Raw genomic sequence first — 12,519 nt, forward strand, 5'->3', positions numbered from 1 at the left:
TGCTTGGTACCCATGTACTATATTTCCCATTTAAGATGATCATGGACTCATAGTGTTTCATAATATGGTAACAGGCCATTTTGCCCATCCCAATCAAGGAGCCTACCTTAATTAATCTCATATGCTTGTATTTGACCCTAATCTCTCTAAGCATTTCTTATCATGAATCTGTCTTACAACATTGTAGTTACACCAACTTTTTTTATAAACTTCCCCACCACCAATGTTCAGTTCATTGGACTGTAATTACCAGCCTTATCCTTGCTGTCCTTCTTAAAAACAAATGCCAAATTTGTTGTCCAGTCATCTGATGCCTCAGCTATGACTGGCGAATATTTAAATATCTCTGTCATGATCATTAAATTTCTTCCATTAGTTCCCATAACAAGGTGGGACACATCCCATCAGATCCCATGGATACAGTCATGTACTTTACTCTTTCTCTGATTACTCTTTTGCACTTCATATAAAGTGCCTTGGAATTTTCCATAATCTTTTCTGCCTGTGATATTTTGTGGGCTCTTCTTGTTCTCCTAAGCCACACACACAAAATGCTGGATGATGCACCATCAATAACCCTCAGAGACGTGAGTCGAGATCGGCTTTTATTAGCTAGAAGAAAGCACCGTCAGCAGCAAGAGACCACCACACAACATCCTGGAGACTGAGGGAGGAGCAGTGCCTCCAATCACCTTTATACAGAGTTCTGTGGGAGGAGCCACAGGAGCAGTCAGCAGGGGGGGGGGGGGGGGCGTGTCCAGACAGGTATATGTAGTTCACCACACTGGAGGAACTCATTAAGTCAGCTAACATCTATGAAAGGGAATAAACAGTCAATGTTTCAGGCTAGATCCTTCATTTGGAAAGGAAGGAAGGGGTTAGAAGCCAGAATAAGAAGTTAGGGGGAGGGGAAGGAGTAAAAACCGGCAGGTGATAGTTGACAGCAGGTGAGGTAAGGTGGGTGGGGAGTGAAGTACGAAGCTGGGAGATGATAGATGGAAGAGGTAAAGGGTAGGCTGAAGAAGGGATCTAATGGGAGAGGGCAGTGGACCATGGAATAAAAGGAAGGAGGAGGGGAACCAAAGGGAGGTGATGGGCAGATGAAGAGAAGGGAAGAAGAGAAAGAAGGAACCAGAAAGGGAAATGCAACAAGGGGGAAGAGAGGAGTGGGTGTAGAGAAATCATTGTTCATGCCATCAGGTTGAAAGGTATCCAGATGGAATTGAGTTGTTGCTCCTCCAACCTGAGTTTGGCCTCATTGTGATAGTAGGGAATGCCATGGACAGACTTGTCAGAATGGGAATGGGAAGTCAAATTGAAATGGATAGCCACTAGGAGTTCTTGCCTTTTGTGATGGATAGAGCAGAGGTACTCAATGAAGTGGTGCCCCCAGTCTGCGTCGTTCTCTCCAATGTAGAAGAGGCTGCATCAAGAGTACCAGATACAGTAGATAATCCTAACAGACCCACTGGAAATGGTTGCCTCAGTAGGAAGGATTACTTGGAACCCTGAAAGATAGTATGGGAGGAAGTGTAGAAGCAAGTGTAGCAGGGCAAATGGAAGAGGATGGTGGTGGAAGGGAACTGGCCAGGTCTATTGTCAAGAAAGACCTTTAAGGTCTTCCTGATGGGGAATGGAATTGTATAGAGATTAGACATGCACAGTGAAAATAAGGCAATCAGGGACAGGAAACTGAAAGTGATGGAAAGCGTCACAGATACAGGTAGGAAGAGACTGAGTCGAGGGAGGGAACAAAATGGAGTTGCAGTAGGAGAATTGTCCTCCTAATTAATTTGAAGTACTCTTCCTGCACTCTCCTATTGTATTTGTTTTATATATGCCATCTGTGTCTTTATTTTATCAAACTCTTGATAACCCTTGAATCCAGGGTTTTCTGGAGTCACTGTCCTTACCTTCCATCCTCACAGGAACATTTTGGTCCTAGCCTCTCATTTATTTTTACTTTCAGATTCCCCCTTGAGTAGCTGTTCCCAGCACCTGCAGACTCTTGTGTTTATGATACTGAAGCTGGTCTTCCTCCACTCCAGCACAATAATTTCTGACCATCCTTATTCTTTTCCATAGCTACCTTAAAACTTACAAGAGTAGTAATCACTCTCCCCAGAGTACCCATCCAACAGACACTTCAGCTATTTTCCTGGCTTCATTCCCTATGATCAGGTCCAGTACTGCCCCATCTCTAGTAAAAGTATGTACATACTGGCTTGCTGTTCTCCTGGTTTTACTTTAAAAAATACTACCCTCTAGTCTAGTAGTAGTCTCTCGAAGTCCGAGGAAGACGAATGTGTTGCGCAGTCAACATCTGTGGGTATGACTTCTGAGGCTGAAGTCCGAAGTGCAGATTCGGTTGCAGATGGGGCAACGAGCACCGCCTGTTGGGGCAGGAGTGGACGCCTTCCTGTGTCTTTCTTGACTCGCCTTGAGGCACTGCATGCGCCAGTTGGCTTGGAAGTTGTTTGCTGCCTTGGAGCATAGATTGCGCCACTTGGACCGATCAGCAGCAGTGTGTTCGAGATCGCAGGGCTGGAGTTTGGCCCACTTAAGGTTTGACTTGAGGTTGTCCTTGTACCTCTTCTGTCCTTTTTGCAGGTGGAGTTGGGGTCATCCTGCCACTCTTTGAATGCCTTGTACTTCTTGGTGAGTAGGTCATCGATGATGGCTCATTGAACCAATCTTGGTGGGTGCGCTTTCTGTGGCCTAGGGTTGATTTTGCCATTTCAGTTATAGCATTTTTGAAGTGGCTCTATTTCTGGATTGGGTTACCCGTGAGTGGCTGGTTTGTTGATAGTTTCTGTTTAAGAGTATTTTGAAATTCGCGTAGACATGGAGAGTGCTGAAGTTTGGAGGTGTTAAAGGATGGCCGTACTGCCTTTGGACACTTTTTGTGAGATTGAACGATGTGTAGCTTGAGGGTAGTGCAGAGGACTCTGTGGCCCATCCAATACTCTGCTCCTCGCATAGCTCGTGTGATGACTACATCTCGGATGTCACATTGACGGACAATGACATAATCGATCAGAAGCCATTGTTTGGATCTAGGGTGCATCCATGTTGTCTTGAATTTGTTGGCCATTCTGAACACTGTGTTTGTGATAGTGAGGTCATAGTCTTCACATTTGCTGAGAAGCAGAAGGCCATCGCTGTTCATCTTCCTGACTCCGTGTCTGCCGAGCACTCCACTTCACTGATCATGGTCTTGGCCGACTCGGGCATTAAAATCTCCCAGCAAGATCAGCTTAACACTGGCCAGCACTGAGTGCAGGATGGAGTCAAGGTTGGCATAAAACTGCTCCATGGTTTCAGTAGGGCTGGTCAGGGTGGGGGCATAGGCACTAATAATAGTTGCATGTTGATTTTGGCTGAGGGGCAGATGTAGCTTCATCAATCTTTCGCTGATGCCAACAGGCAGGTCAGGGAGCTGTTTCATCAGGGTACTCCTTATGGTGAAGCCCACTCCGTGGATCCTGTCTTTGTTCTGCACCCTTCCATTCCAGAAGGAGTCGTAGCCGCTGGCCAGCTCAGTGATGGATCCCTCATCTGGAAATCTGGTTTCGCTCAGTGCTGCGATGTCAATGTTGTAGCGAGCAAGTTCTTTACCAATGAGAACTGTTCTCCTTTCAGGCCTTGCAATGTTTTCCTTATCCATTAAGGTGAGAACATTCCATGCTCCTAGATGGAGAATCTTTTTCTTTTGATTTTGATTTTGACCGCAATGATTGGGTGATCCGTCAGTCGCGGTTAACTGGCCAGATGATCTAGGGCAGGCGATGTTTAGGCCACTTTTTCTAGGCCCCTCCCTGATTACAGGGTGGGCAGCGCTGTCCTAAAAAGGGTTGCCCAATCAATAGACAATAGACAATAGGTGCAGAAGTAGACCATTCGGCCCTTCAAGCCTGCACCGCCATTTTGAGATCATGGCTGATCAATTACTATCAATACCCGGTTCCTGCCTTGTCCCCATATCCCTTGATTCCCCTATCCATAAGATACCTATCTAGCTCCTTCTTGAAAGCATCCAGAGAATTGGCCTCCACTGCCTTCCGAGGCAGTGCATTCCAGACCCCCACAACTCTCTGGGAGAAGAAGTTTTTCCTTAACTCTGTCCTAAATGACCTACCTCTTATTCTCAAACCATGCCCTCTGGTACTGGACTCTCCCAGCATCTGGAACATATTTCCTGCCTCTATCTTGTCCAATCCCTTAATAATCTTATATGTTTCAATCAGATCCCCTCTCAATCTCCTTAATTCCAGCGTGTACAAGCCCAGTCTCTCTAACCTTTCTGCGTAAGACAGTCCAGACATCCCAGGAATTAACCTCATGAATCTATGCTACACTTCCTCTACAGCCAGGATGTCCTTCCTTAATCCTGGAGACCAAAACTGTACACGATACTCCAGGTGTGGTCTCACCAGGGCTCTGTACAAATGCAAGAGGATTTCCTTGCTCTTGTACTCAATTCCCTTTGTAATAAAGGCCAACATTCCATTAGACTTCTTCACTGCCTGCTGCACTTGCTCATTCACCTTCAGTGACCGATGAACAAGGACTCCGAGATCTCTTTGTATTTCTCCCTTACCCAACTCTACACCGTTCAGATAATAATCTGCCTTCCTGTTCTTACTCCCAAAGTGGATAACCTCACACTTATTCACATTAAACGTCATCTGCCAAGTATCTGCCCACTCTCCCAGCCTATCCAGGTCACCCTGAATTCTCCTGACATCCTCATCACATGTCACACTGCCACCCAGCTTAGTATCATCAGCAAATTTGCTGATGTTATTTTTTTATACCTTCATCCAAATTGTTAACGTAAATGGTAAACAGCTGTGGTCCCAATACCAAGCCCTGTGGCACCCCACTAGTCACCACCTGCTATTCCGAGAAACACCCATTCACCGCTACCCTTTGTTTTCTATCTGCCAACCAGTTTTCTATCCATGTCAATGTCTTCCCCCCCCGATGCCCTGAGCTTTGATTTTACCCACCAATCTTCTATGTGGGACCTTATCAAATGCCTTTCTGAAAATGCCTTCAGCATCACCCTGGATGCTGCTGGACTCCCCTACTGCCCTGGGTTCAGAGGAGAATGACCATCTGTCCAAGGGCCGCCTATGTGCAGGTTTTGAATCTGCAACTCAATGGTCACCTCCTCTTGTTGGTTCGTTGCTCTCCCATCGCCGTAGGACTTTTGAAGAGAGAAAGAAGACAAAGATACACAACACAAGGGCCTGTGCATGAAAGATATTATAGTGAAAAAGCCTTAGCATGGAGACAGTCCCACTCTCTCAGCCTCGGAGGTCAGGACCCACTAGCACGAAGATTGTTACACATGGTGGCCTCTTCAGCTGCAGGAGTTGCTGGACAATAAATTGATGAAGTCCTCCCTATTGACCGCCTACGGGACTCTGGCTCCGGATTTCTTCTTAGGGTTTACTCCTGTAGCCTTTTCCATGATTGGGTGTGGCCGCAAGGCAGCAGAGGTTTTAAATTCAGAGTTTTCCTTCTCCTAGGTGGGCAGTCGACCAGGACTAATGAGCCCCACCTGCCTGAAGCATCTGGTTTTGAGGCGCCAGAGACCCGCCTTTGCCCCTTCTCCCGTTGGTAGGAACAGTTCTGCCACATGAAGGCCCGGAGCTGGACTTGGTTGACAGAGGCTATTTGAGACGCAAGCCATATGGAAGCACTTTATAGGTAGTGAGAGCTTATCCTCATTACCACCTCCGGCTATGTCAACCTTGGAACTACCCTGTCTAATTGGTTAATATATTAATTATCCAGTTAATAATGGGGAGGCTGAATCCTCTGACCACAGAGCCTCTAACACAGGCATGGGCAAACTACGGCCTGGGGGCTTTAATCCGGCCCACAGAACTTGATGAAATTATATTAATAAACCTTGTTAACGTTTTTTCCCCGCAATTCTGGCGTTTTCCCAATAGATGACGCACTCTATATACATTGACCTTTGTTGAGGTGCAGCGTATTACTCCACATTTGCGCTTTACTCTTTGTTCGGCTCGAACTATTTGTGTGAACAGGCGTTCAGCGTCATGAACATCAACAAAGCCAGCCACAGATCCAAGTTAACTGACCAACACCTCAGATCCATCCTGAGAATCGCCACAACAAAACTAAATCCAGACTTTGATACGCTGGCTAAAAAGGGAGACAAACAACACTGTTCCCACTGAAATTAAAAATAAGTTTCTTTGTTGTGTTATGTAAAAAATGCATTTGAAAATATTTTTTTCAATAAGCCTTACATGTTACATGTCATTTCTGTTAAGTGATGGACATGAGTAGTGCGCAGGTGCACATACGTTCTCAAAATAAAACATGCGCTCCAGATCAAATAACGCGCTCCGCATACTGGCGCGCTGTCATTGTTCTGTCTTTGTGCTGGTCGTTGTTGAGTTTTGGCACAGGGGACAATTGAATAAGAAGGAGCAGGACAAGTAGACCTGCATCTCCTACCGTTTTTGAAATACAGACAGTCAGGAGGAGAGTGATGAAGATAATATCTTGAAGGATAACAGAATTTTCAGTGCTTTAAAATAATAACTGTTTTAATTAAAAAAGCTGTACTTTATTCATTTAATGTTCAGTGTTTTAAAAGTCATTTCAATAAATAGCTAAATACCATGGGACTTCAAAGACAGATATTTTGTTGTAATGCATTTGTTCATTTTCAATTGAAATTAAAGCACATGTTTTCTACATATCCCATGATATTTTATTTTCTCTTATGAGGTGTATTACCAAAACACTCCGTCCATCTGCTCCTGGTCCGGCCCCCCTGTCAAATTTTAGAACCCTTTGTGGCCCACAAGTCAAAAAGTTTGCCCACCCCTGCTCTAACACCTCTCTGAATTACCTACATACCTATTCTCCTAGCTCCCAGTGACTGCTGGGTGGCCCGGAACATACCCAACAACAAAGTGATCATTCTTTTCTGGAATTATCCTGTTCTCACCCTCACTGATGTGTGTCAGAGGCAGCATTCAAGTGATTGCTACCCTTGAGGACCTTTTTAGCATCCTAAACAACATTTCCTCTACATTTTTTTAACATCTGCACAGATAAACCATTGCTCTGAGGAGTAAATTTTTACATGGCCAGAAAATTGCACAGTACTTTAAATGTTTTTTTTTGTAATATGCATACTATGAATATTTTAGAATGAAAATTGAAAAAAATACATACTTCTGAATTTACTTATTGAGGGGTATAATGAAATAGAGTACAACAAAGAAAATCTTTCATGTTAACTTTTTCTCACCTATCTTTATTACAAATCCATTGTCTATAAACACTGTCTAGATAAACTTAACATCCAAATGAAAGATACATCTTAATCCTCATATTAAAGATACATATTAATCCAAATAATCCACTTCTAGTCTGTTCTGGATTTACATTTGATTGAATTCATAAGACTGAATCCACATTCGCAGCCACCATTAGAAGTTTAAGCTGTTCCAACGATGTAAACGAACTGACGGTTCTTCAAATTATTTATTTCTAAGCATGCGGTTCAACATATCAGTGAACATCTTAATTGAACCAGACTTAACTTTCTCTGAAATGACAAATTTGAAATCACAGTATTGCTGCGATATTTTTGAGGCAAAATTTTCGTTGTAGTTTGTAAAAGTAGCAACATTCTCTTTTCCAAATTCAAAAATGGTTGCATTTAAAATAACAATACAGCCAAAAGCTTGCCATTCTCTTAACTCATTGTGCAAAAATTTATTATCCAAGTGAATGGATTGAATAATAAGCGCAGTATTGACATTAGAACTTATAGATACAAGCAGGTCATTCACTGTGTCACTCCTATAAGCGGTTGTTGCGATTTGTAACAGTGTTGTAACTTGAAACACTTGAAACATAAATATGTTGAAGCTCTAAAATATTTCAAAGTAAAGTTTGTGGTATATTTATTATTTTAAATATTTATGGATGATATTCATTAACACAATTAATTACAGAGTATTTCACAATTATGTTAACATATATTTCAAAATTATATTAGTATAATTTCAAAATTAACATTGTCAAAGAAAATTCTAACTGTGCGGCCACAAAGGCTAAGTGCGCAAAAGCATTTAAGCATTTCAGTTACAGTGTGGCTCTGCATCCCCGCAGCTTAGAGGGACAGTGTGCTAACTCCTTATATTCTCTCTTCAGGGCTGCATTCCTTTTACTACCTATGTTGTGGGTAGCAATATGTACCACAACTTCTTGCTGCTCACCCTCCCCTTTAGAATACTGTGGACCTAATCTGAGGCATCCCAGACCCTGGCACCTGGGAGGCAACATACCATCCAAGTGTCTCTTTCATATCCACAGAACCTCCTGTCTGCTAGCTGTTGAATCCCATACCACCATTGCACCTTTTCTTCCCTTCTGAGCCACACAGAAGCTGAACACCTGATTGCTGCGACATTCCCCGCTCCACCAACAGTATGTAAAGTGGTATACTTGTTATTGAGGGGGAATGGCTACAGTGGTACTCTGCACTGCCTGCATATTCCCTTAACCTCTCCAGACAGTCACCCAGCTACCTGCCTCTTGCAACTTAGGGGCAACTGCCTTGCTGAAGATTTTATCTAACTCTTCCTCATTCTCCTGCAGGTCATCCAGCTGCAGCTCTAGTTCTCTAACGCTCTTTGTTAGAAGCTGCAGCTGGATGCAAGTCACACAAACAAAGTCATCAGGGAGACTGGAGGTCTCCTAGAATTCCTACATCTGACATGAACAACACCCCACTCACCCTGGATCCATGCTCACTGCATTAGTTATGCAGTAATAGACAAAAACAAAAGAAACTTATCAGGAACTTAGCTTAGCCTTCACCTGTTCTTGCTTAAACCTCTTGAGCCAAATCTCTGTGGTGAACTACGTGTGCCTGTCTGGACATGCCCCTGCTGACTGCTCCTGTGGCTCCTCCCACAGACCCCTGTATAAAGGTGATCTGAGGCCTATGCTCTCTCTCAGTCTCCAGGATGTAGTATGATGGTCACTCACTCCTGGTTCCTTCTTCCAGTCAATAAAAGCCGATATCTCGCCTTACGTCTCAGAGTGAGTTATTGATGGTGCGTCAATCTCAAACCCCCTCATCTAACATGGGTCACTCCCACAATGCCCACACAGTTTAAAATTATCTTCTTTTTAAAATTTACTTAGTGATACAGTATGGAGTAGACCCTTCCCGATCTACAGTCCCCGACAATCCTGATTTAACCATAACCTAATCATGGGACAATTTACAATGACCAATTTTCCTACCCAGTAAGTCTTTGGACTGTGGGAGGAAACTGGAGCACCCAGGGAAAACCCGTGCATTCCACAGGGAATTACGGAGGATGTCGGAATTGAACTCCAAACTGTGATGCCCTGAACTGTAACAGTGTTGCGCAAACTGCTTCATTATTGTGTGCTGCCTTTGCCAATTGTCTAATGAGTCATGATGACTGAAGCCTGCTTTAAATGGGCCAAATGGCCTGATTCTGTGCTGTAGTGCTCAATGTCTCTATGACCCAACTGCTGCTGATTAACTGTCTCTTTACTGGTTATCCTCCTTGCCAGTCATCCAGCTCACCCATCCCGCTACTCAGCAGTCACCCACCTCTCTAAAGCCCACACTCTGAGACCATTGTGCTCATAGGTTCACTTAAATAGACAAGGCATAAAAGGATACTGTTCGTATGTGAGCAAATAGGGTTAATGTAGATGAGTAATAAGTCTGGAATGGATGTATCAGGCCATAGAACCTGTTCCTTTGCTGTACAACTCTGTGGCATTGTGCAAAGCCACCCAAGGTGTGGAAAAAGGATTAAGCTGCAGATTAACCATAATGTAACTGGGCAATACAACATGAATTCGAATGAGCTACACATGTTCTATTTAGTAAACATTTAAACTCTTTGGTCTGATGTTCTGTGGTCAGCAGCTTCATGGTCCAACATGTTTTAACTCTGTGGTACAGATCTATTTTAATTAACTAATATAAAATTAGATCTAAAATTAATCAAGATATGTATTAGTCTGAAACTAATGAATCTATCAGTGCAACTTTTGCAATCTCAGCTGACAGCATTTACAATTTATGGCAATTTTGCTCTATAGACAGTGCTTGGAACCCTTGTGTAATCCGGATAGTTATACTCACCAGAAAGATAATTGGGGGTGATTTCTGTGGTCCAGATTTTTTTTACGGTCTGACCCCATTAAGTTCCAGAGGTACTGTAAATCTGACTCCTAACATTTATTTTCTGATAATCTTTGCTGCCATCTCATTGACAGTAGCACATTACTTTTTGTTTAGTTATTTGCTGTATTAAGGCGTGATTACCTCTCTCTGTAATTTTTACTTTCCTTACTTTAAATAGCACCACATTTAATGGAAAGAATTGTTGCAAAACATTTCTCTGTTGGTGATAAATAGTGTACTTGAGAAGGTAAATTTTAAGCAGGCTCTTAAAAAACAAAGTGAGCAGAGAGGAATGGCATCACAGGGTTTCATCTTGAAAAATCAGTACCCTAAATATTCACTGTATATCCTCAGGTATCAGCAGCTATTGACAAGGAGAGGAAAATGTGTGTACCTGCTTCATACCTTTGACCAAAAGATGTAGACATTCATGAAAAGCCTTTCTTTCTGCATCCTTGAATGTGTAGATGTTGTCAGTGAAGGAGTACAAGCTCAGACTGAGAAGCTTGCATTTCAAGATCACATTGCAGGAGAAGACAGAGGAGATTAAGGCTGGGCTGCAGTGTATCTACAAGGCCTCAGTGGAACTGAAAAGTGGCAAGAAACTTGCAAAAATTCTGGAGGTAAGAAATGAATTCTAGCAGATAAATAGGCTGCAGTTCATATCTCTGTGGCTGAACTGTTAGGTTGGAGCTGCTGGAAACCATATACCTATAATCAGCAGCCAACATATTGCACTTTGCATTGCTCAGCATCAAATTTTATCTGCTTCCCATATGCCCGTTTCACTAGTCTGTATCTGTTACTGCCAGTGTCCCAGCTCATTAAACTTCCAAGATTTATGTCAACTGCAGATTGTGAAATTGTTTCCTATATGTTGAAGTCATTAAATATTTTAAAAAACAATGGTTTCATTACACACTCCTGAGGAGATGCCTTGTGTATTATCCTCCTGTCCTAAAAGCAATCTTCTGCTAATTCTCTGAGTTTTCTGTTACCTAACCAAATTTATCTCAATGCTCAAACTTCTCCCATCTACAGGCGATTAAAGTTAGGGCCTCTGCTATTTCCTCCCTTATTTCCTTCTGCAACCTAGGGTATTTTCCATTTGGATCAGGGGACATATCTGCATTATATAGCTAGAATTTCCAATAAATTCATTACTAATTTTTAGCCCATCCAGAATGTCAATTACAACTTCTTCTAGAACATATCACATAGAACATTACAGCAGTACAGGACCTTAAGCCCTCGATGTCATGCCAACCTTTTAAACTACTCTAAGATCAATCTGACCTTTCCCTCCTATATATCCCCCCAATTTTCTTTCATCCATGTACCTATCAAAGAGTTTCTTAATTGCCTCTAATGTAATTCCCTCTAAAGTACTTTCTTTGTAAAGCACTTACCTTTGACATCACTCCTATATTTTCCTTCAATCAGTATAAAGTTATACTCCCTGTTAGAAGCCAGTTCCATCCTGGGCAAAACTCTCTGGCTATTCACGCTATCTATGCCTCTTATCATTTATACACTTCTGTCAAGTCAGATCTCTTCCTCCTTTGCTTCGAATAGAAAAGTCCTTAGTCATTTAATCTGTTTTCATAAGGCATGCCCTCTAGACCAGGCAACATTCTGGTAAATCTCCTCTGTACCCTCCCTAAAGTTTCCACATCCTTTCTATAAAGAGGAGCCCGGAATTGAACACGATATTCTAACAGTGGTCCAACCAGGGTTTTTATGGAGCTGTAACATTACCTCATGCCTCTTAAACTCAATTCCTTGACTAGTGAAGGTCAACAAACCATACACCTTTTTAACAATCCTATCAACTCACATGGCAACTTTGAATGAACTTGGACACGAACTCCAAGAACTATCTCTTCCTTCACACTGCTAAGAACCCTACCATTAACCCTGCGTTCTATAGCCATAGATCTATACAAGTTTGTCAAAGTTTTAGATGTCATGCCAAATCTTTGCAAACTTCTAAGGAAGTAGAGGCACTGCTGTGCTTTTTCATAGTTGCTTTTACGTGCTGGGTCCAGGACAGATCCACTGAAGTGAAAACACCAAGGACTATAAAGTTGCTTCCCCTCTCCACCTCTGATCCCCTGTTGAGGACTGGCTCATGGTCCTGCAGTTTCTTCCACCTGAAGTCAATAATCAGGTTTTTGTCTTGCTGACATTGAGTAAGAGATGGTGGTTGTGGCACCACTCAGCCAAATGTTCAATCTCCCTCCTATATGGTGATTCTTCACCACCATAGCTGTCGA

General features: G+C 42.7%; 1 protein-coding gene across 1 annotated transcript in view; it reads left to right on the forward strand.

The window, feature by feature from the left end:
- Nucleotides 1-12,519, forward strand: part of LOC132400058 (delphilin-like) — a 247,769-nt gene that overhangs the window by 200,194 nt on the left and 35,056 nt on the right. Inside the window, exon 17 of the mRNA XM_059981142.1 lies at nt 10,711-10,866. Coding sequence (XP_059837125.1) covers nt 10,711-10,866 — 156 coding nt within the window. The remainder of the gene's footprint in view (nt 1-10,710; nt 10,867-12,519) is intronic.

Source organism: Hypanus sabinus, chromosome 9 (assembly GCF_030144855.1).
Source record: "Hypanus sabinus isolate sHypSab1 chromosome 9, sHypSab1.hap1, whole genome shotgun sequence".
In the NCBI taxonomy this organism is placed as follows: Eukaryota; Metazoa; Chordata; class Chondrichthyes; order Myliobatiformes; family Dasyatidae; genus Hypanus; species Hypanus sabinus.